At 52.9% G+C, this 24,066-nt stretch overlaps 1 protein-coding gene across 5 annotated transcripts in view; it reads right to left on the bottom strand.

Moving 5' to 3' along the window:
* PI4KA (phosphatidylinositol 4-kinase alpha) overlaps window positions 1-24,066 on the bottom strand; it is a 94,989-nt gene that overhangs the window by 45,187 nt on the left and 25,736 nt on the right. For all 5 annotated transcript variants that reach the window (XR_009566541.1, XM_060311176.1, XM_030836312.2 and 2 more), the window contains 16 exons: window positions 21,739-21,827; window positions 19,391-19,463; window positions 18,597-18,856; window positions 18,053-18,119; window positions 15,319-15,467; window positions 13,726-13,791; window positions 11,575-11,671; window positions 10,278-10,469; window positions 9,829-9,929; window positions 8,917-9,046; window positions 8,063-8,195; window positions 6,985-7,080; window positions 6,441-6,624; window positions 5,928-6,031; window positions 3,944-4,112; window positions 2,268-2,318 (listed from right to left, as the gene is read on the bottom strand). Coding sequence is in view for 4 of the 5 variants with exons in the window: in XM_060311176.1 (XP_060167159.1) it covers window positions 2,268-2,318; window positions 3,944-4,112; window positions 5,928-6,031; window positions 6,441-6,624; window positions 6,985-7,080; window positions 8,063-8,195; window positions 8,917-9,046; window positions 9,829-9,929; window positions 10,278-10,469; window positions 11,575-11,671; window positions 13,726-13,791; window positions 15,319-15,467; window positions 18,053-18,119; window positions 18,597-18,856; window positions 19,391-19,463; window positions 21,739-21,827 (1,961 nt within the window). In the remaining variant the exon portion in view is untranslated. The remainder of the gene's footprint in view (window positions 1-2,267; window positions 2,319-3,943; window positions 4,113-5,927; window positions 6,032-6,440; window positions 6,625-6,984; window positions 7,081-8,062; window positions 8,196-8,916; window positions 9,047-9,828; window positions 9,930-10,277; window positions 10,470-11,574; window positions 11,672-13,725; window positions 13,792-15,318; window positions 15,468-18,052; window positions 18,120-18,596; window positions 18,857-19,390; window positions 19,464-21,738; window positions 21,828-24,066) is intronic.

Below are 24,066 nucleotides of genomic sequence, written 5' to 3'. Positions count from 1 at the left end.
GTCTGAAGAGCATCACAGAGTCACAGGACAAAGACCACCAAACGCAGGCAGGAAGGAGCCTCGGAGGCCATGTGAGCTGGCGCCCCCACCCCAGGCTCCCAAGATCACTGATAAGGGAACAGCTGCATTAGGGCAGAAACCCATGCTTCCTGCCCAGACCCACTGCCACGTCCACTCAACTAAGTCACTGAAGACACTGTGTCATCGAAAAATCCAAAACAGAGTATCTTTTTCTTTAAAATTAAAAATTAAAAAAAAATTTTTTTTTAAGTATAAAACGTTCAAGCAAACAAACAAAAAAACTATGGAAGTTAGTTTCTCCCAGAAGGTCCAGGGTTAGGGTGAGGGCTAGAACCAGAGAGCAGAGGCAAGAACCATGGCATCTGGGCTCTGTGTTGAGCAACAGAATCAAATATTTGTTTTCTCCTCCACAATATAACCATTAACTTGTTGACACGACGATACTTATTCCGTTCATGTAAAGGTCACCGTATTGGAGGAGACACGGGTGTTTCAGGTGAGCATGTGCTAGCCTATCACTGCTAACATATCTACCTGCCCTGACGCGCCAGCCCCACAGCAAGTCACCCCATCTTTTTGAGACACTCTGCTGGCAGAGCAGGTGCGGAGAGACTGGGACACTCTCCCAGGACCCCACATGCAGGGCCAGGAGTCCAACTCCGGCCCCAGTGACCCTAAAACTGGTGTGCCCCCAACCAAACCTACAAGTCATCGCTCCCCCAAAGTGCGAAGTGTCCCCTATAGACTTCTTCCATGCATTTATTAAACTCCAAACAACAACCGCCAAGCACACTTACAAGCTCACAGGCATACACACGGGTCAGAGAACTGTGGGGCTCAAATATCCCAGAACTCGTTAACTTGAGAGGCCCCCCGGGCGTGCTCCCTGTCTACCAAACCTGCTCTCCATGGAGCCCTCCACGGGCCAAGGACTTCATGCCCCTCGCCCTTCCCTCCAGGCCAACAAAGTGTCCTCGTGGCGCTTCTCAATGCACTGTGCGCGAGTCGACGTCAACCATGACGTCTTTAGAAACCGACCTGTGGGTGCTGGTGTAAACCGGCAGGGTCCCAGCAACCCACAGGCCCTCGAGGGGCTGTGGGGGCCCTGACCGCAGGGAGAGGTGGGAGGGCTCCCGGGGAAAGTGGGAGGCATGAGGCAAGCCCAAGCTCCAACCCTGCAGCACGCTTGGGGAGAGATGCTGTCCTGGAGCCCGGCTGAGTCAGCCACCTTCGGGGGAGGGAGGAGGGGACAGGCAGAGGGTGGGGGTGGCCCGAGACGGAACCCCACCCCCCCACCCCAGACATAGTCCGCGACTATCAGTCTCACTATCAGAGCCAGGGATGATAAGCCAGTTAGCTGTCGGTTCTCATCCGCCTTGGCCGGCTGACACTGGACTCCCAACGGTCCCCAGACTCAAATGACAAATGCCCACAGAAGCAGAGACCGAAACTACTTTGCAGAGATAGGAGAGGGCTCCCCAACCGCCCACCGGGCCTCGACGCCCCTGGGTCACCATGCAGCCGGAGGTCAACCTCTCCACGTGCGGGGACACCCACGTAAATGCTCGAACGAAGAAGGAGAACTGGAGGCGGAAGCAGGGGCTTAAGCAGAAGGCAGGCTAAGTGGGAGCTCGAGAATCACCAATGAAACAAAGCCGGGTGCGGGCCTGGCTCAGGTCTGGCAGCTGGGAACGCCTGGGCCGGGAAAAGTGACATCCGTAAGGGCCATTTGGGAAGAAGTGGCCGCAGGCTGAGACAGGACAAGACGGACGGCCCTTGACTGCGGCAGTGCTGCGGCAGAGACAGGCCTGAGCCATCCCCGACAGGGCACCAAGGGCTGCAGCCCCAAGGCCCAGGCACCAACCAGAGGTCCCAGGCTCACTATGGGGGGTTGGGGGTGGGGGGAGGGGTTGGAAGCAGCACCTGCAGGCCATAGTCAGAGGCACCTGAGCCGGGTGGGAGCTCAGGGAAAACCTAAGTCAGACCCCGACACCCGAGGAACGGGCAGTAGAGTCCTGGTCAGCTGGCCAGGGGTTCGGCCAAGCATGGAGAAAGGGGGCGAGGCAGCAAGGCCACAGCAGGCACATGCCCACGGGGCAGTCGCGGAAGATCGAAGACACAGCCACAGCTGCAGGATCCCTGCAGCCTCAGAACAGCACCTTTCAGGGAACTCGCTGCAGGTCTCTGGGCAGCACTCAGCACGAGCACCGCACCTGAGTCCGAGACACCAATGGGCGGGTACTTACCACAGCGATCACGGGGATGAGGACGCCCAGGTTCCCCGCGCTGCTGGAGGCCTGGAGGAGAACAGAACTGAGTCACTGATGAGCCCGCGCTTCTTTCATTGAAAAGGAAAAAAAAAAAGACCTGACACAGTGTCATGAAAACTGAAATTCCTTAATCTACACGAAACAATGAAAAAGATATACAGAGAAACACATATAAAGATGCATCATCTTAACAGCAAAAGAGGGAAACAATTTGAATGTCAAACAGGAGAAGGATTACATAAACCGTGACAACTCTGCACAAATATCACAAGCTGTTACAGAGACTGCGCTCTGAAAAGCACTGTCACCTTAAAAAGTGCCCAGATCAAACGTTAAATGTAAGAAAGTATGCTCTCACACAGTGCCAACTACGTAAAATAAATAGATTTGCATAAAACACCTAGGAGAAAGTCTGTCAAAAGGTTAACGACGATTGGATCTAAGGAGAGAAATTTTTACTCTACTATTTATAGGTTTCTGTATCTTTTCTATAATGAATACACATTCTTTCCGAGTCTGGGAAAATTTGGGGGTTACTTAAAAATAACTAAGTAGGGCTTCCCTGGTGGCACAGTGGTTGAGAGTCTGCCTGCCGATGCAGGGGACACGGGTTCGTGCCCCGGTCCAGGAAGATCCCACATGCCGCGAAGCGGCTGGGCCCGTGAGCCATGGCCGCTGAGCCTGCGCGTCCGGAGCCTGTGCTCCACAACGGGAGAGGCCACAACAGTGAGAGGCCCGCGTACCGCAAAAAAAAAAAAAAAACTAAGTAAAAAGTCAGCCACCTGGCCAGACACATGAGGAGCAGCCCGGCTCGGGAAGCCCAGCTGCTCAGTTGACCATGAGGGCATCGACTGCCCACCGCAGCAGGGCTGCTCCATCTTCAGGGATGAACAGGGTCAGGACAGCTTGCCGAGGCCCCATGGCCGCGCAGGGGTGGGGACAGAGTCCTAAGCTGGTGTCCCCCCAGCTCTTGATTTCTGTCCTCAGCTCCTGGTGGTCAGTGTGTTGGCCAGTCTCCACCCCACCCCACCCCCCATGCTGCCCCACAGACACCTGGCCTGTCACTGCAGGTGGGGGGTGGGTGCATGGGCAAGCTCAGCTCGGCACCCAAGGAGCCCCTACCCCAGCCGAGGAACGAAGCAGGACACCTGAGTGTTGAGCCCGGGAGATGCAGTGAGAGTGGTGGGGGTGGGGGTGGGGGAGTTGGGCCCTGGAGCCCTCAACAGGGTACAGCCTCGGCCTCCTTGGGCTCCAGGTGTCTCCCCAACACCCTCAAGCCCCCATCTCCTGGGCACGGGGAACTGGTCCCCACTCAGGAGACAAGAGGAACAGTGGCCTAGCCTGCTGTGGCAGGGAGCAAGGCAGGGCTGAGCAGGGCAAAGGGTCTCAGGCCCTGTTTGCACCAGCCCCTCGCTCCTAGGTGAGACTTTCATTCGAGGCTGCTGTTCACTCGCTTCCACCTCAGAGAGGCCTTGAGACCACCCGACGCCCCTGTTTTGTTCCCATGCCTGTCCCGCTAAGCCTGCAGGGGCAGCCCCTTGTCTGTTCACTCCCGCCAGCACCCTGGGAAGGAACCAGTCCCCTGTTCCTGATGGCACCAGGTAAAGGGAGAAAGCACGGGTTTCAAGGCGGTGCCCAGGGCTGAGCCCTACCTTCAGGGCGGGCCCCTTCTCACTGGCCCTCTCACTGGCCCGCTTGCCCTCCAGCCCCAGCTGCACAAACAGCTCCAGCAGGTTCATGAGCAGCTCGTCCACCAGGTGCTCGTCCTGGATGTTGGCCGCGATGTTGGCCAGGGCATTGATCACAGCCAGTGAGCAGTGCCTGTGGGAGAGAAGTGACATGGCCACAGTGCCGGCCCCCAGTACTGTGAAGGAAGACCCCCACGGCGAGGGACATGCCACCAGAGGATACCAGCCCTGAAGGAAAGTCAGCTGCTGCGGAAGAGACCCCAACCTCCCCTGAGACAAGTTGGGGGCCCAGGGGCTGCTCAGCTTCCAGGAGCCTGCGTGTTGGGGCGTGTTGACAGTCTCGGGACACTTCCTTCAAGTGCCCGGGCGGCCACGCAGCTGAGAACGGGCATGTCGCTCCCCGGCACTTCCAGGGTACCCACTTCCCCTCCAGTTACAGTCTCCCTTCATCACCACCACCCAGGAAACCCTGACGACACTTCCTCCTCCACCTGGGGCTGAGGTTAGGGTCAGCTCACACCAGACACTCAGGAAGTGCTCAGTGGTCCTGACGACCTGCCCCGACCCTGTCACCCCATGTAAACCCTGAATAGGAAGCTGACACTGCACACCAGCAGGGCGGCCAGGCTCTGAGTGCCAGGTCAGCTGGATGCTGCTGCAGCCGGGCTGTGCCAAGTAGCTCAGGTCTTTAAGGCCCAGTTTCTTCCTGAGTAAACAAGGATAATAATTCCCTCCTTGCAGGGCGTGGGGGAATCAAACAGTCCCTGTGAAGCATGTAGCACATTGTCTGCCCCCAAAATCACAGAGCAACGGCAGCCAGGACAAAAGGCACCCCTTCCCAGACAAATCTCTAGGGGGGAAACGGATGGCAGTGGATGCCTCCTCCGGCGGGAGACCAGTCACTGTGGGTGGCACTGTCAGAAAGTGCTATAGGAAGGAAATGTGGCAGAAGATGAGGAACTGGTAAGTTCCGTACATGGCACGGGCCGAGCAGCGAGGCAGAGGCGGGATCAGAGGTCAGAAGGAAAGACAGGGAGGGGAGGGGCGAGGAGGCGCAGGAGCTGCTCTGGGAGCAAAATGCAAGGGGAAGAGGTTTTGGTCTGTGTGTCAGTGTCACTGCGGAGACCAGAACGGACAGACAGGAGAGGGAGGTGAGCTGGCAGCCCCCTAAGGCCACTCCTGCGTTCCAGTGGCTGGCGCTCCCGTGGGAGCGGCAGTGAGAAGGCAGAGAAGCAGCCATTGTGCTGAGAGCTGTCACATGCATACACACAGCCTCATACACCCACACAGCTGGTGAGGAAGTTAAGGCACAGAGAAGATGAGCATGTCCTGAGTTCACACAGCCGCACTGCCACCCCCTCCCCTGGGTGGAGTGGTCAGGAGGGGAGAGGAGAACCTCTGCCCTGCCCACCGCCCTCCTGACTTCATCTGACCAAGTCCATGAGATCCTCCAAACACAGGAGGACGCGTCTTGTCCTTGGGGCATCCCTGGGGAGGGCGAGGACTCACGCAAACATCATACACCCAAGGCTGTCAACGTCTCCTCCCTTGCCCTCTGAATCCACCCTGAGGCGAGCATCCGAGACCACACAGGTATGCAGCACCAACCAGCAGAAACACTGGAAAACTACCTAATGTGCGGCCTAGGGCTGGCCAGACAGATTGCGGCGCTGCCACCTGATGGACACCATGCTGACATCTAAGATGATGACAGGCAGGAAGGCTGGTGCTGCTCTGTGAGAACACGGTCACCCGGGGCGCTGTGCCCACTGGGTGAGGAGCTCAGAGGTGCTAGCTCAGGGGCGGCCCTGTGTGGGTCATTCCCGCCTGGGACATGTATTTCTAACATGTAGTGCTTTTGTAACAAAAGATGTTTATTTAAAAGACAAGTTCTCACATCTCACATTTTCAAAGAATCGAGAGCAACAATGAGGTTGGGAAGACTTACCTGTAGCCGTGGTCCTTGTAATCTTTGGTGGCAGAGTACACAACAGAGCTGGCCTTCACGCTGATCTGCTGGAAGAGATTCCACACCTCCTGGTAAATGTATTGCTGGAAAAGAGTGAGGGACACGTGACCACATCTCCTCTGGAAGCGCCCTCCATGGACACCCAGAGGGTACACACTGGGGACCAGGGACAGTGGGGCCTGAAATAGCATCAAGGCCAGCCCTTCCTAAAGGTTTATGCAAACCTCAACTTAGACACCAAGAGTGGAATCGGTTCCATTTCCATTCTATTAACATCGGCAAGAAAATAGTTTAAACCTCTTTCTCCGGCACTCTTGGAACCATTACACTATTCTCCTTTACTTGGAAAAAAAATCTCACCATTCAGTGTTAAGAAAGTTGGGAGCATTTAACTCTTCCGCAGGGTAAGCTTAATGTGTAGTTTCACATTCCTGGGAATCAAGGAGTTTCGCGAAGCTTGCCCAGGGAGAGTGGGTTCCCGGCCGTGCTTACGTTTCCGGTGATGACCAGGCAGCCAAGCTGGTCAATGATGAGCACGTCAAGCGGGGAGGGGGGCTGGCAGAACTTCTGCTGTAGGATCTGCAGGATCGGCTCCATGACTTTTGGGGTGTCCCTCAGGGCCACTGCGATGTGGCCCAAGGCTCGGATGGTGTGGTCCGGAATCAGGTGAGCATCCCTATGGGAGGGAAGGACAGACACGCCCTGGGAATGGTGCTCCAGCACGCAGCAGGGAAATGAAGCTGGAAGCCAGGACCTGGACCCCAGGGTCATCAGTCTCTCAGAGGAAGCGTCCATCTGAAAGTGACAGCCTGGGATCTGCAATCACCAGCACCAGGCGGGAAGACAGAGGTCTTTTCCCCCAGTGTCCAGGGTGGACATTCGAAGGTGGGCTTCAGCAGACATCGCGGGACAGACTCAATGCCCGACGCCATTCCGTGCCAGAAAGCGGCACAGACGTGCAAATGCCAGCGGCCCCATGAGCCTGCACAGGACCAGCTGCCCCCACCCCCACCCCCCGGGACAGGACAGGACGTACTTGTCGCTCTCCTGGGAGATATAGAGCCGGTTGGAGAGGCTGGCCAGGAAGGCCTCCACGATCACTGCGTCCACAGTCAAGCCAGCCTTCAGGCACCTGAGCAAGGAGGAGGCCAAGCAGAATGAGGCATCAGAATAACCAGATGAGCATTTTGTGTTTGATTTTGGTTGAGTTTTTCCTGTCTCGGGTCTGCAAGGTTTAAAGACCCGCTCTGAATACTCTTTCCCCAGAAATCTGAATGAACATCATTACACAGAATGAATTCAAAGAACAGCTGTAGATTTCACCCTTTGACAAGTATCTCAGTTGAAAATAGTAACTTCATTATCTTGCCCAGAACGGTCTCCTTTAGGGTGTCATACTCATGCCAATTCCAATTTAAAATTCCGTTTCTCAACAAAAGTCACAATAGCTGATTCGAAAGACAGATGGTCCCACGGTGGCTGAGGGAATGTTAAAATTACATATCGAGGTTTTAATAGTATGGAGAAATGCTTATGCTCTAGAGAAGGGGAAATCTAACAGCCCTGAGGAGCATGAAATCTTACAAGCATCTCTCGCTCCCCACACATTTGGCTCCCAGGCCACAAAGTCAGAGAAGACAGTCTGACAGAGTAGCTGGGCTCCAGCCCGATGGCCCAGAGAGCGAGGCGCCAGGACTCAGACAAGGAGAGGTACGTCTCCTGCAAATCAGAATGTATCTGGTCCCCAAGTGTGGACAGCAAGAGTTCACACAGATGGAGCTGGTGCCGAAGGGACATTCGGGCATGTAAAACCTCTCATTTATACCAAAAATCACACGGAAAACAAGATGAAATAGGACCACGTGTCATCACTCTGGATGATGGGCTAAGGGATAATTCTTTTCTGTCTACTTTTCTACAAATCACAGGTTTTCTCTGTTTTTTATTACGTTTATGATCAGGAAAAGAAAGGCAGGAAATTTTTTTTTTTCTTTAACATGTAGCAATCTCCCTTTTCGGATCCAGTGCAGGTTTAGAAGCTTCCCTGAACAATAATGTCTCTGGCTCTGCCTGACACCCCGCCCCTGTCCCCCTCACCCCCTGAGGCCGCCCACCTGCAGACGTTGTCGATGGCAATGTCCCGCAGCTGCTCGTACATGGAAGGCTGGCTCTTCTTCCCTGACGCCACATTCAGGGTCGACTCAGAATGCTCATTGGTTACGCTGATTTTTATATCATTGCCGGCAACTGGAAGTGAAAGTTCAAATATCTATCTGGTTATGCCTGTCACTTTCCATACCCGTGTTTGAAATTCAAAACCAAAATCAAATGTAATCATCTTTAGCTATAAAAGCAATCACTTTACAAAGACTTCACCAAGCATTTCAGAATCCAAAGTGTCAGAGAACAGAAAGAATGAAACAAATGTTTAAATCAAGGAAGCACACTTAAGTTACAAAGCAATGAATACATAAAACAGCAACGTCTTAAGAAATGATTCAGAAGTCCTGGCCCCTAGGAGCTCAGCTCCAGCAGAAAGGCAAGGGCATGGCCTGAGGGCATCCAGCTCACGAGCAGGAAGGCAGGAAGGGTGGGCAAGCGTGAGAGCAGGGCCCTCAGAGTCTCTCCACCTGAAGGGTGGGACTACCTTGGTGGGACTGGGGGCAGCATGGTGATACCACTTCAGCACCCGAGTGCGCAGCAGGGTACTTAATTAACATTGATCACCAGCCGTGCTCTGGGCCTGTGGCAGCGGAGGGGACAGAGCTCCAGGCCCAGCGTTGGGACATGGGACGCACACTGCAGGATGCCCCAGAGAGGGCAGGTGCCAAAAAGAGCAGGCCTGGACCGGGGCCTGGGGCAGTGGCAGCGGGAGGGAGGCCTGGCACCCCAGGGAGTTGTGCAGGGGAAGCCTTGGGAGGAAAAGGCAGAGGAGCAGCCCAGGGATGGCGGCCTCTCGGCCAGTTACCTGTGTGGTACTGACTGTGGCACTTGTACAGCTTCACCAGCACGGGGGACGGGACCACCAGGAAGTCCCGCAGGGATGGCGTCACCGAGTGCACCACCACCGGGAACCTCTCGCACAGGCGGCCCAGGCCCTGCAACGCACAGCGGGCCATCAGGGGCTGCAGGGGAGGTGCCCACCCCTTCAGACACCAAGTCAATCAGACTTCCAAGGGCCACCCGGCCATGGGGCACAAAGACAGAAAGGGGGTGGTTGGGACTCTCTCCACCCAAAGGCGAGATTCACTGTTAAAGTGTGTCCATCTCTTTTAGAAGAAACTTAGGGGAGAAAGGGCACCAAGCATTACTTTTACACAACGGCAGACGTGAAGTCAGTGGGGTTGGGACAAGGTCAGAGTCTCGGCACAGCAGGCTGGCGTCCGAGGCCTTGGGAACACCCGGCAGATGCAGGGCAGCCTTCACAACACAGGACTTGGCTGTGCCTGGACCCCACTCGCAGAAAGCCTGCTGGCCGTCAGCAGTGGCCTCCCAGCACTGAACTTGTCCACAGCAGACTCTAGTTCAAGTTCCTAGAGGCAGCAGCTCAGACCTCGCTGCTGGTGCCTGCCACAGCCTGGCCACGGCAAGAAGGCCCTGCTGGGGCTTCCCTGGTGGCGCGGTGGTTGGGAGTCCGCCTGCCGATGCAGGGGACATGGGTTCATGCCTCGGTCTGGGAGGATCCCATGTACTGTGGAGCGGCTGGGCCTGTGAGCCATGGCCACTGAGCCTGTGCGTCCGGAGCCTGTGCTCCGCAACGGGAGAGGCCACAACAGTGGGAGGCCCGCATACCGCAAAAAAAAAAAAAAAAAAGAAGGCCCTGCTGACGGGTGTCAGCACCGCGCCCCCAACCACCCCCACCGGGGCCCGTGAGACTTACCTGCAGACAGCAGATGAGCAAGGGCAGGTGAGCAATGATGACCTTGCTGGATGTCTTGGACTGCAGCTTCTCAGACAGCTTGATGCACAGATTCTCTGCGCCTAAGTTCAGAACAGAGGAGGGTACGGACCTTTAGCAAAGGCCAATGGTCACAAAAACTCCTTCATCAGTCAAAATAGAACGTGACTAAACCCCGGGCTCACTAACTCTGAGAAGCAGCTCCACCACAAAGTGTCGGAGGTGGGCGTCCCTGCTCCTTTCCTGCTGCTATGACGACACCATCCTGCGGGGTGGGCTATCCGTCCGCTGCCAGCCCCCACCCTGTCCCGTGTCCTGAGCGTGGCTCCCCCCGAACCCCCACCTTCCTGGACCAGCACCATCTTCCGCCCTGAGCCCCCTCCTCTCCTCATAAGCGGAGGACACGCCAGGCGGTGGCACGGGGAACCCACCCTGCTCGTCCTTCACAGCCCACACCATGAGGTCTACGCAGGCGGCACTGGCCTGGCAGCGCAGCTTCAGGGGGCTCAGCTCGCTGTGGGTCCGGTCCATGTCGTGCAGGATCTTCTGGAGCTCCCCCTGGCTGGTGTTGAACTGCTCCAGCACGAAGTCATGGACCTCCTTCACAAAGGAGGTGGGCAGGTCTGCAGGAGGGAGAGCGGGCACAGATTCAGGCTGTGAGCAGCCGTGGTCTTTCCCTTGCGACAGACACCCAGGGAGAGGGAGCTGCTGCTGGCTACCATGCTTCCAGGAAGGCCGGCTGGGGCGGGCTGGGGCGAGCCAGGACGGGCACGCACGCCAGCCCTGCACACATGCTACCTGACACTCAGAATGGTCACCTCCCAGCGAAATGCGAGCCATGCTTTGTTTTAAGCTGTCAATACACTCAAACCTGAACACGAGACACAACCTGGGGAGTGCCATCACCAGAACTGGTCTGATTAACGAAAAGTACTCCTGTGATACTTTCTAAAAAGGGCGTCAGTTATCAGATGTGGGAAAGCTGGATGCAGCCCGAGGAGGACCCCCTGCACAGGAAGGCACCCAGTCTGCAGCCTCTCCCAGCTCTCGTCCTCGGGCCTGGACAGTGCAGGGGACCCGAGAGACGGCACAGGCAGAGGGCAGACTGGCCAAGAAAGCCAGCAGCAGACTGGCTAGGGGAGGCCACAGGCTCCGGGGTCAGGCCGAGCAGCCAGCACCTGCCGCTTTTTGGGAACCTAGCCCTCATGGTGGCCCCAACCAGGTTCAGGCCCCAGCAGTGCTTGGAATCAGATCAGGAAAACAGCTAAGGAGATTATGGGACACCCACAGGACACCATGTGGTCATCAAAGCTTTTGTTTATGAAGCACATTCAGCAACTTAAGGGAAGAGCCTAGGAAAACTGTGTTTAAAACACACAAGAGAGCCTGGAAGGAACTGCTAACTCCGTGTGTGAGCTCCGCTACTGACAAATTATTCTGAGTTGTAAGATCACAACTGCCTCGTTTTCTCATTTTTTTAATGTTTTGAAACATGTAAGGCAGACACATTAGACTGTATGCCTGACCAGGGGATCAGGACGACCCCACACGTCCGTGTCAGACATCAGCCGAGGAGACACACCCACCAAAGAGGCTGCGCTGCTGGCAGCACCGGGGGCAGGACGACAGGTGCATGTCCCTCATCGCCTGCTTCTCCCAGGAACGTGTCCACGTTCCTTGCAGATGCTGTGAAGCGGCCCTGGCACAAGGGCAGGACCCCACCCTCACCTTTCATGTAGTACAGAGTGTCCCGTAGCATCTTGAATGTGGCCACATAGAGGGGGTCGCTGAACACGCTGTAGTAGAGGTCGGCGCTGGGGTTGGCCTGCGGGTAGAGGCATGGGACGCGTGACTGGCACCGCCGGTCACTGCAGTGATTCCCTCCTCCCTCCTACGCTCACACTGCCCAGAGATGCCTGCAGGGAGCAGCCCCAGGCCCCTGGAGGATGGACCACCTCCTCTCACTGAGGGCTCACCCTCTCCAGGCATCTTTGAACAAGGAGAGTGGGGGTGCAGGAGCCACAGGGCCACAAGACCACATTGCACCCTGTCCCCCTCAGTCATAGACACGACAGCTGGGGCACCTTCGGATTCGGCCTACGTTTTGTAACTAAAATTCACTTTAAATTTTCTTTAGCAATCTCATCTAAAATGTGACGCTAGTTTTCTTCTGGGGAAAAAAATTCATCCGAGGTCTAGTGAGTTGAGTAAGATGCTGTTAATTTTTCTGCACCCTCAGTCTAGTGCAATGGACAGGCACGATTTACAAAAGTTCTGACACAGGTAAGCGCGGGGAAGGCAGATGCGGAGGCAAATCCACAGCGGGAAGGGGCCTGTGGGGCGAGGCTGGTGGAGGCCGTGTCCCATGGGCACCGGTGCCATCAGAGGGCGCTGCGCGAATGGCCCTACAGGCACAGTCCTCATGACTCCCTGCAGGGCAGATGTGACACTGGCTGAGGTTAAGGTGAGCAGGGGTCCCACCCCAGAGCAAGGAGGGAGGAACCTGGGCGGTGCAGCCCGGCCCCAGGGCCCCAGAGCTGTGTGATGAAGGCCCTGCCAGCCTCTGTCTTCCCGGCTGAGAGTGGGTGTGCCGTGGGTTCAAGGAGAGGGAGTCACATCTGGCACATAGTAAGCACGGTCACTGCCAGTGAAGGTGGATGAGGAGGAGGATTATCCTGCAGTGACTCGGGTTCGAGCTTTTATTTAGCCACAAAACCAATTCTTCAAATGGACATTTACACTAAAGTCCAAATTATGAAACAAAATATGAGAAACTGCTCTGTTCCACGGGGAAAAGGGCCCCAAAGCCCCATGTTCCTGGCATTCCTCTCCCCTCAGGACCCAAGCCAGCTCTTCACCACGGACGGCACTCGGGCCCAACACGTCTGGCTGCTGTGCCTGCCAGCCCAGCTCCAGCCCTGGCCTCCTGGTTTGCCCAGGGTCACACGACCCCACACCGACAAAGGACACCAGGACACCTCTGAGAGCAAGCACAGTGAGAGCTCAGGCCCACAGGCAGGAGGGCTGCGGACCAGCTGGCAAGTGACCGGCCACACACCTAATGCCCGCAGACAGCGGGGTGGAGCGCATGCAGGGCAGGAGCTGTGGCCTGCAGCATAGGGAGGTCCCTGGTGGTACCCTTCCCGCTTCATAACTGAGCCTGGTGGTGCCAGGCGCTGCATGTCTTATTATCGGATGAGAGAAAGAATGCCAGGCTTAACAAGGAATCTGAGCCCAGCACATGGCCACAGCAGCCATCAGCCTGGAAATCGGTGATCTCTCTGGACCCTGACAAAAGGGGGCTGACCCAAATGTTCCCAGGGACTTTGAGGCCTCCCAGCAGCGACATTTAATGATTTTATAAATAAAGCTGTAGGCCTTGGTTCCAAACATGCTAAGGACAGAAGATGCCTGAGTACACACCCCTCACACTCACAAGCCACGGCCTGCAGTGCCTGGACTGATGAGAGGTGTGTACCGAGCCCTGGCAGTGGCTCTGCAGGCACCGTGGGGGCAAGGACCACAGTGGAGCAGAGTTGGGGCCCAGGCCACAATCCAGCTCCCATGCTGACCATGGGACGCGGGCACCAGTTAGTCCTCCCCGAACCTCTGCTTTCACCTGTGAAGTAGAGACCCTGACCAGTGCTCAGGGGCCAGGACGGGGCACTGGTAGGGGACACATCTAAAGGAGCCAGGCACAGGGCAAGGCCTTGGGCGGCAGGTGTGCTGTCGTCACTGGAACGTACGCAGAAGTCTCAGGGCGAGCCTCTCCCTCACTCTGGTGGCCCCACCCCACCCACTGCAAACCCTCACCACTCCCCCGACACAGGTGTGCCCGGCAGGTGATCTCGGCGTGATGCCCTCACAGAGAGTACGTACCTCCATCACGCTGGCTACGACTGCATCCAGGGACTTGAGAACAGGCTCCTCAACAATCTTCTTCACCTGCAAGGGAAACGAGACCTCGTGAGCACCTGGCACACATAGGGGGAGACAGGAGTGCCAGCTCATTCCACTGAAGAACAAATCGTGCTGACGTATGAAACCATATCACAAGCTCACAGTGAAAAATGGATGGAAATAAGAGGCCAACAATAAGCACATCACTGGAGCCTCAAGGCTCCAATACACACACAAATGTCCCTAATCCTGCCATCACCTAGAACTTCTTTCTTACCACAGATGGGAATGAAATAAAAACAGAAAAGGAACCAACTCCCTCAAATCTGGGTACATGAGGTTTCCATTTCCAGGAAGCGAAAGCGCTGAGACTCCAGGCAAGACTGACTTTTCCCCCCCGAGGCCCCTCCCAGACATGGTAGACCCCCATCACAGCCGGTCCCCAGGCGCCAACGATGCCCCTTCCCCAGGCCAGGGCGCTGGCTCTTCTGGGCGCTGCAGCACACACTGCGAATTCCTCACAGGAGCACTGGCCACCCCCACCCTGGCCCCACTCTGTACCAGTGCTCAGGACAGGAAGAACTGTTCTGCCGACTAAGAACCGCCTGAGAAAACTGCCACCACACTACAGTGCTGTAAGGTTATTTTTAAAACATATGGATAATGATAAACGACATGCCAGGAGAAGAAATTTAAAAATGGTTTAGAAAAAAACCTAACCTTGAAAGTTAAAAAAAACTGAAAAATAAATTCCCCTGAACGACCCAAGACATCCAGCCTTCAACTGGAATCTCTTGACACGACCCTAAAGAGCTGCTGTCCCGTCGGGACACTGACAGCATGGCCGGCTGGGGGGTCTCAGGACAGCCGGCTACTGAGCAGCTCACCCTGGCTCCACCCTGCCCGCCGACACTGGGTCATCTTCTTGCTTCTCCACCCGTAGCCACCACCTCTGGGCCATTTCTGTTCACACTCCTCACAGGCAAGCGCCACGTCCCCGGCCCCCGCCTCACCCCGACCTTCTTCTTCTCTCTCATTCGTTCCAAAGCAGAAAGCCCTGTCTTTGGAGTCTGTCCTGGCCCACCCAAATCCACCATGCAGCACCCTGGTACAAGCATGGCAACTTCAGGGGTGGGTCACAGGCCCAGCCACTCCAGGACTCAGACAATGGCATCTCTGATGTGACTGCAAAGATCACACAGAGGTCCCCAGACAGGAAACATTAGCTCTGTATTACTCCAAACAGAGCAGCCCCTGAGCTGGGTCAAGTGCAAGAGCAGGTGGGCTTGGGGTCGGACCACAGCCTGAGCCTGGGCCCTGCCCTTAGCCCTTAAAGTACTTGACACCAACTTCCTCACCTCTAACAAGGGGACGCATGGCCACGCCCCACGTGGCGGCTGCAGGGACAAATGAGAACATGCCGCACAGCAACTCCGAGAATGTGACCCTCCTTCCCTCTTTAATCTGAAAACTGTGACTACCAAGCTGTGCTGTGAAATATAGGCTGACACAACTAGCAATTCCACTGGTTGATATACCCGTGGTCCATCTATCCATCAAGGCTATGCTTACCAGGTTTACGAGTTCCCGGAGCATCTCCAGGGGAATACTGAACTCCTTGTAAGTGATGCCATTGAAAAGAGGAGAAACGGAGAAGCTGGAGCTGATGGTGGAGAAGTAGTAGTCGGGCTCCAGGGCACTCCCATCAGGCAAGTAAGAGGCTGATGGGGCAAAACCAGAAAGTCAGTCGTGGGAGTATGAGACCCAGATACTCCCTCAAGAACCAACAACGGTATCGATTTTGCTTTTGTTTACACTCAAATTCCATGTGAAGTAAAGGCTGATATGATTCAGCAATCCCACTCCTGGGCATATATCCAGAGAAAATTCTAATACAAAAGATACATGCACCCCAACGTTCATAGCAGCACTATACACAATAGCTAAGACATGGAAACAACCTAAACGTCCATTGACACATGAATGGATAAAGAAGACGTGGGGGCTTCCCTGGTGGCGCAGTGGTTGAGAGTCCGCCTGCCGATGCAGGGGACACGGGTTCGTGCCCCGGTCCAGGAAGATCCCACATGCCGCGGAGCGGCTGGGCCCGTGAGCCATGGCCGCTGAGCCTGCACGTCTGGAGCCTGTGCTCCGCAACAGTAGAGGCCACAACAGTGAGAGGCCCGCGTACCGCAAAAAAAAAAAAAAAAAAAAAGATGTGGTACGTATATATACAACGGAATACTACTTAGCCATAAAAAAGAATGAAATAATGCCATTTGCAGCAACATGGATGGACCTACAGATCATCATACTAAGTTACTAAGTGAAGTAAGTCAGACAGAGAAAGACAAATATCGTTATGACACCACTTATATGTGGAGTCTAAAAAACATGACACAAATGAACTTATTCACAAAACAGAAACAGACTCACAGACATAGAAAACAAGCTTACAGTTACTAAAGGGGAAAGGGGGTGGGGGAGGGATAAATTAGGAATTTGGGAGCAGCAGATACAAATTACTCTATGTGAGATAGGTAAACAACAAGGTCCTACTGAATAACACAGGGAACTACAGTCAATATCCTGTAATAAACCATAATGGAAAAGAATCTGAAAAAAAATATAATATATATGTATAACTGAATCACTGTGCTATATATCAGAAACTAATACAACATTATAAATCAACTATATTTCAATTAAAAAAAGAAGTAAAAGCTGGATTGCAAATCCTTGGGGAGGGTTGCCTCTCACTGGGGTGTTTCAGGTCAAAGCTTAGGTAGAATCATGTCCTAATATTTTCCACCCAGACATGTGAGAACAACAACAAAAAAAGAATTACACCTTTTTACAGGTTAAGAGCCATGACACCAGGAGGCAGCTTACAACAGAGCGGGGGCAACAATACTGAGAGGAGCTGAGACGCTGGAGGCCAACACGGTGAAGCCACAGAGGGGGCTGGACGGGGGGTGGGGTGAGGCCAAATTAAAGGGAACAGGTGGGGAGAAGGTGGGAAGGGCGTGTGTGTGCGCGCATGAAATGTGTGTGAAAACTACATAAAACATGTATATGTACAGTGTGCATGAACACACATGCTCCATGTGTTTTCCATTATATATGCACCCGTGTGACCGGCTTATCTCACTCAGCATCACATACAGGTTCATCCACGTTGTCACAAATGGCAGGATCTCCTTTCCTAAGGCTGAATAATATTCCTGGAGGGCATTATGCTGAGGGAAGTAAGCCAGTTACAGAAAGAAAAAAACTGCACAATCTCACTTATATGTGAAATCTAAAAAACTCAAAGACATGGGAGCAGAGAGTGTGGTGACCGGGGCGGGAGGTGGGGAAATGGGGAGATGACCGTTATGTGGGCTGAGTCCAGAGAGCTAATTACACCGTGCTGGATGCTAGAAATGCGCTGAGAGAGGAGGTGCTCTAACCACACACGCACACACACAATGGTGACTATGTGAGGAGATGTATAGTTAATGGCTTGACTGCAGTAACCACCTCACCACATTTATGTATATCAAACCATCATGTCGTTCACCTTAAGAACATAACAGTTTATTGTAAAAAATAATGATAGTCATAAGAGAAGGCAAGAAGTCTGTGACCCGGACACACACCACGACATGAGGATGACATCCTGCGTGGCTGACCCAGTGCGTGGTGGACACAAAAGGAGGCAAAAGGCAGAGCTGCAGGAACCACAGGTGTAAGATTTGGGATTTATGCAGGGGTGGCACTGATAATGGAACGGATGGTGCCATGAGGTGTGGAGGTCTTGTTTCCCCACTTCCTCCCCACAATCTGCATCTTACTTCCTTCGAGGAGAAGGTGAAGGCTATTGTAACAAGTGTCTGACACTGCACAGAGCTGCCACACGAATCAAATTCAGTAAATTACCTGAAAGTCCTTTGTGAACAGCAAAGCTCTACAGAAAGTATTACTCATTAAACATAAGGGATTACATGCAGTCTCATTACTATGTTCTTTAATGTTATCCACACACTTAATGACCTTAAACAACAAGAAACAAAAGAAGGACCCACCGCTAGTATTTCCACCTGAAAAGCAGTGCTTTCACAGGTTAATGTACTAAGATTCAGATGGCAGGCATTTGGGGTCCTGTATATTATTGTCTGCACTTTTCTCTATGTTTGAAATATTTTTAGATTCAAGTTTAAGAAGTTTAATCAAAAATAGAAAATAAATGCTTTCTAAAAGCTTGACACTCAAGATGCACAACAGCAGTGCCTGGGGGCTCGGTCAGCAGAAAGGCGAAGCCCACCTTCGAAGTAGTGAAAGGTGGATCCTCCAGGGGAGCTGGGAGGGGGCACCCCTCGTTCAGGGCTGACCTGAAACACACAACCACACGCACAGATAAGAAAGGCCAGTCAGACCTCAGTCAGATCTGTCTCAGACAAGGCTCCCTCTGCTGGCCAGAGCCCTGGTTCAGCCCCACCTCCTCGCTGAAGCCCATCCTGGCTACAGGTTCTCTACTGTAATTCTAAATTCTTGTGTCTAGCCATATATTCTACACCTGATGACTGAGCCAGACTATTCTCAGTGTTTCGTGTCCCTGTCTTTCTCCATGAGTCAATGACATATTCTCTACAGGCACCAACTGTCTTGCACTCAGAAAAGAGCTGGTGCCCAAACACTTCACCTCCCAGGAGATGACTCACTTATAAATCTTAAAAAGGACAAGGCAACCTTTGAATTAAAGAGAACTCTAATGAGAATCCTTCACGTTCCCCAAGTTCCCTCAAACTACATGCAAGTGGGCACCTAACAAGCCCCCGTCCCCTGTCCGTCTGGGCGCATGGCCCCACCTGCGAGATGCTGGACACGCTGCTGGCCTTTCTCTTCAGGGTGCCCTCCTGACACACCGCCAGCAGGTTGCTGGGGAGGATGGAGCGAAAGTCGTTGAAGGACCGCCTCCGTACACCTTCCAGCTCCTCGGGGACGTGGAGGGAATGAGGAGGGACTCTGGGGAAGAGCCTGGACAGGAGGGACTCTTCCGTGTTGCTGTAACGCCCAAATGCGCGGGAGATTCCTATGAGGCACGGGACCGCATACTTGCAGAGGTATTCTGGAAGGAAGAGGGAAGCCGTGGCAGCACCATCTGGGGACCTGGGACCACCCATCTCAGAGCCCCCCACCAGCAAGTCCAAGGGCCAGAACTAGCCATGGCAACAGGGCCAAGCCCAGGCACTGACCGGCAGTATTTTCCATCCATCCTCAACCACGGCTGCAGACACGGCCTGTGGGTGGGAGGTCTTAACCACGCACAGCACCTCCAAATCAGTCCCTCAGCCACGTCACCTGAGCAGGCTCCTTTACGGGACTTAATCAGTGCATTTAGTCCTTCTGGGAGCAGATTGGTAGCCTCACACCAGAAGAAAAATGACTTTCAGACATGTTACAGGTGAAGAAACCGAGCCCCAGAGGGGGAAGTGGCCCAGCATTCAGGCAGCAGACCTGTGCTCATGACCCCACGTGGGCTCTCAGCTAACATGCAGCAAAGGTCACGTCCACCAGATACACTGGTTGCAAAGAACAGAAAATCTGAAGACTGGGAAAAGCAAGGGGAAGGATAATCACAAACAATAAAAAGAAAACATACCTTTCTCTTGAATCTCCAAGGCCTGGCACATTCCCAAAAGGACATGCAAAACCTGCAAAAGCGCCTCTAAAATCTGGAATAGCCAAGGAAACATAACACACAAACTTATAAACAAAATCAGATAAATATCACAAAATTAATTCAGAACTAGAGGGAACTTTAGACATTCTCTTGTCCAACCTCATTCCTGATCCATAACCCCCTGCACGGAAGCTCTGCAGAGGGGTCAGGCAACAGACCTTCTGTGGACAGAACCCTCCCTCTCTGGCTGGTCCACAGGCCTCCTAACTCTGGAAACAGGTGACAGGCCCCCAATCTCTCTTCACAGCTCAACACCCCTGGTTCTTTCCATCCGTTCCTTATGATTCAAGTCCTTGCTGATGGCCTGCCTGATTCCACTATAGCTCAGTGTGTAAGAAACCATCTCCAACTGCAGTGTTCAGACAAAACACACTACTATTCCAGCGATGCTGGGGATCTCCCCGAGTAATCACCAGACTCAGCACGGACCCCAGACGTCTGTGGACATGACACTGGCTTTCCAGCAGCCCTTCACACTGCTGGCTCCATGAACTCACAGAGAAATGAAATCCTTAAGTGTCTCTCACACATGCTGCCTCAAGCTGTGCCCCTCCACCCGCAGGGCTGGTATTTTTTTTGCCTGTCACTGAGTCCCACAAAAGCTCAGGGCATAAGCTTCAGTTCACTGTGAAGGTCCTCGATTCCCAGCTTGGCATCTGAATCATCTACAGACAAGACTGACTTGCTTTCAGGATTTTCATCCCCGCTCCTGGCTGGTCCTAGCTGTTCAGCTTCCACTGCAGGGGGCAGGCGACCAGAGACTCCTGCCAGGTGCCCCTGGGGTGGTCCTTCAGGTGGCTCTGCAAACCCTGCCCTCCGCTACACTGCTGACCCAGGATGTCAGGAGAGGCGTGGTCCAGGCCCTGATGAAGAGCACCCAGACCGAGTCCCTCTCACCTCCCCCACTTCCAGTCTTGGGGAATCCAGGCAGAAAAATGAAGTTGGTCTGAGGTGACTTGTTCATCACCAAACTGCTCACGTTTTGCTACTGTCAAATGATGTGGAACAGTGAGGACCTGGAAAGCAATGTTTCGTCCATTTCACGTATTAAAGTTATGCCACCATCTTCTGTGGTGACCTATTTCAATAGGTGTTACTGATAGAAAAGCCCTGTTAGCTTTTTAAATAATATGTGATTCTAACGTATCTAGTTATCTCTTTAGCCAACCCACAAGTAAATAAAGAACCTAAACTAAGAAAGAAGGGTGGAGACCAACATAATGGCAGAAATAGGGACACAGAATTTACAATGTGATAGTAAGGAAAGAGATTTTAAAAATTAAAAAAGATACAGGGGGGCTTTTCTGGTGGCGCAGTGGTTAAGAATCCGCCTGCCAGGGCTTCCCTGGTGGTGCAGTGGTTGAGAGTCCGCCTGCCGATGCAGGGGACACGGGTTCGTGCCCAGTCCAGGAAGATCCCACATGCCGCGGAGCAGCTGGGCCCGTGAGCCGTGGCCGCTAAGCCTGCGCGTCCGGAGCCTGTGCTCCGCAACGGGAGAGGCCACCAGAGTGAGAGGCCCGCGTACCGCAAAAAAAAAAAATAAAGAAAACCTTCCTTCTAAAAAAAAAAAAGAATCCTCCTGCCAAAGCAGGAGACACAGGTTTGAGCCTTGGTCCGGGAAGATCTCACATGCTGTGGAGCTACTAGGCCTGTGTGCCACAACTACTAAGCCCACGCTCTAGAGTCCACAAGCCACAACTACTGAGCCCGTGTGCTGCAACTACTGAAGCCCATGCGCCTAGAGCCCATGCTCCGAAACAAGAGAAGCCACCATAATGAAAAGCCCATGCACCACAATGAAGAGTAGCCCCCACTCGCTGCAACTAGAGAAAGCCCTCTCGCAGCAACGAAGACCCAATGCAGCCAAAAATAAATAAATAAATAAAAGGAGAGAAATATGAAATACATTTAAGTAACATTTCCAACAAAATAAACTAAAACTAAAAAAACTGGAGCCTTTGAAGGAACGGCTCCAGCTTTCCAGAAAATCTTCTCCTATGAACGTCAGTCCCCAGCATGGAGGCAGGAGGACGCGTGAACTTTTGCTGGCCACCTCACAGGGCAATTGGAAAAGCTGAACGAGATAAGACTCGGGAGGTCACAGGGGACTAAGCACTGCAAGCAGGATTTAACATTTCTCATGTGTGTGACTAACGGTATGAAATAAATCAACATAAACAATCCAATCACTTTTTTTTTTTTGCCCTGTCATCACTTTGGGACTCTCAGATCTTAAAGAAACACACACCAAGTCACCACACACTTACCTCATCCCTGAGGGAAGGGTCCCTATAAGCCACGTCAGACAGCAAAGTGACCAAGCAGAAGCTGAAGCTCTCAGCCACTGGGAGGGTGCCTGGAGGCAGAAAGACAGGAATCAGATCATCACACTGACCAGCCACCCCATCTGGCTGTTCCCTCTCACATGGCTGCCAAGGACCTGCTTACAGTGGAGGCCGCTCTCGTAAGGATGAGCTTCCAGAGAACAGATATGGGCCCAAGGTGTTCGCTGAGAAACACCCCTGCCTTCCTTGTAATAAAATGTTTTGGTTCAAGAAATTGAAATGTTTGCTGAGCCAATTTATAGTCTGAGATTACAGAGCCTCTCAACATGACAGATTCCATGTTTTATTCCCGACCTAAATAAAATTGGGAAATCAATCTTGGTAAGACTATGGGAGATGTTCCATGGAGGCTAACTGTCAAACACCAATTACTATCACTTTAAACTGAATTGATGTTTTTTTTCCTTTTTTCTTGACAGGTGGAGAAAATCCTCAGAAGAGCACCCAGAGATGTGCTCTATTCCTCGTAGGTTTTTAAGCCCTTCCCTGACTGAGCCTGCCAGTACAGAGATTCTCAGAAGCAGAGCCTCAAGGTCAAGAAGGGAGCACTACACCCAAAAGACCACAAGTGAAGCACCACTTCTGCACTTTGGGAAGTTTAGACCTGCTGCCGAGGAGGTCCAATCACTATTAAACATTTAACCAATTTTGAACGTTGAGCACTGACTCAAAGACAAACACACACAGAGCAGACGACCACTGCGTGTCTACTTCCGCACACGTGATTCTTAAATGCAGCTCTAGGTCCTTCTCAAGCTTGAGCGTGGCCGGGACCACCAGGAGGGCTTGTTGAAACGCAGTCTGCCTGACTCCCGGGCCCAGAGTTCCTAACTCAGTAGCTCCAATGTGGGGTCTGAGAATCTCCTTTCTGACAAGTTCCCAGGGTGCTGATGCTGCTGGCCCAGGGATGGCCCTTTAAGAACTACTGCTATGGGGTTTATCAAAGCATAAATGATATTGCCTTAATAGAAACTAGGAGACTGAAATATTACCCGATAATTGGAAATTTATATATCTCTAACAATGTTTTTTTTTAATAAATTTATCTATTATTTATTTATTTATTTTTGGCTGCGTTGGGTCTTCATTGCTGCGTGTGGGCTTTCTCTACTTGCGGTGAGCGGGGGCTACTCTTTGTTGTGGTGTGTGGGCTTCTCACTGTGGTGGCTTCTCTTGTTGCGGAGCACGGGCTCTAGGCATGCAGGCTTCAGTAGTTCTGGCTCGCGGGCTCTAGAGCACAGGCTCAGTAGTTGTCGTGCACGGGCCCAGCTGCTCCGCAACATGTGGGACCTTCCCGGACCAGGGCTTGAACCTGTGTCCCCTGCATTAGCAGGTAGATATTTAACCACTGCGCCACCAGGAAAGTCCCTAACAATGTTTAAATAATGCTAAAAAACTCATTCGAATGAGTCCAAGTATACAGAAGTGATATTTGTTTTGAAATAAAATAGGATCAACACTTTCTAGTATTCTACTTCTCCCCAAATTAGATAACAATGGTAGACACAGATGTTTCACTTTTCAGCAATGCTCTATTTAATCTGTAGTCTTTCAAATTCTAGGACACCTGAATAATTTGGGGTCTGTCAGCTTTAGGTACAGTAAGTCACCAGAAATGCTGAAAACCCAAAGGGCAAGAGGAACACGGGCAGGCACAAGCGGATGTTCATGAGGACAGCACAGTCTCCAGCAGACTGAGCCCACCTGACAAATTCAGGCCATGCCACCAACAGAAAGGACAAGGGCCTTCTTTGCAGGCACCAACCCCCTGCTAGATCTGAAGGTGGGGGCCTTGGACTCAGAGAGAGAGATTACAAGGAAACTTCAGTCTCATGGGTCATGAACTCTGAAATGTTGGAGATCTTCCAAGCTGATTTTGGAGTCTTGGGAAATCTGTTTACAAGATCATGAGTGTTATAAGCGTTTAGCACAATGCCTGGCATGTAGGGGACCTATGTAAATACTTCGGGAGGGACAGGAGGAAGAAGGCAAGGAGGGAGGAAGGGAGGGGAGGGCAGTGGAGGGGAAGAGAGAAAAGATTATCTAACTTTCTCTTTGACCTTAAAGAGAGATCAGTATCAAATACAAGTTAAAAAGAAATACACATGAATTTATTCCATTTGCAAAGATGCAAAGTTCAGTGGAAACTTAGCAACATTGACAAAGCGATAAAACTACTGACAGTGGACATAGCGGTTGAGTCCCAAACTCCCATCTCAGCCCTCCTTTCTGTGCAGCCACCAGGCCATC

Source organism: Globicephala melas, chromosome 13 (assembly GCF_963455315.2).
Source record: "Globicephala melas chromosome 13, mGloMel1.2, whole genome shotgun sequence".
NCBI lineage: Eukaryota > Metazoa > Chordata > Mammalia > Artiodactyla > Delphinidae > Globicephala > Globicephala melas.
This window is presented reverse-complemented; position numbering and strand designations above follow the sequence as displayed.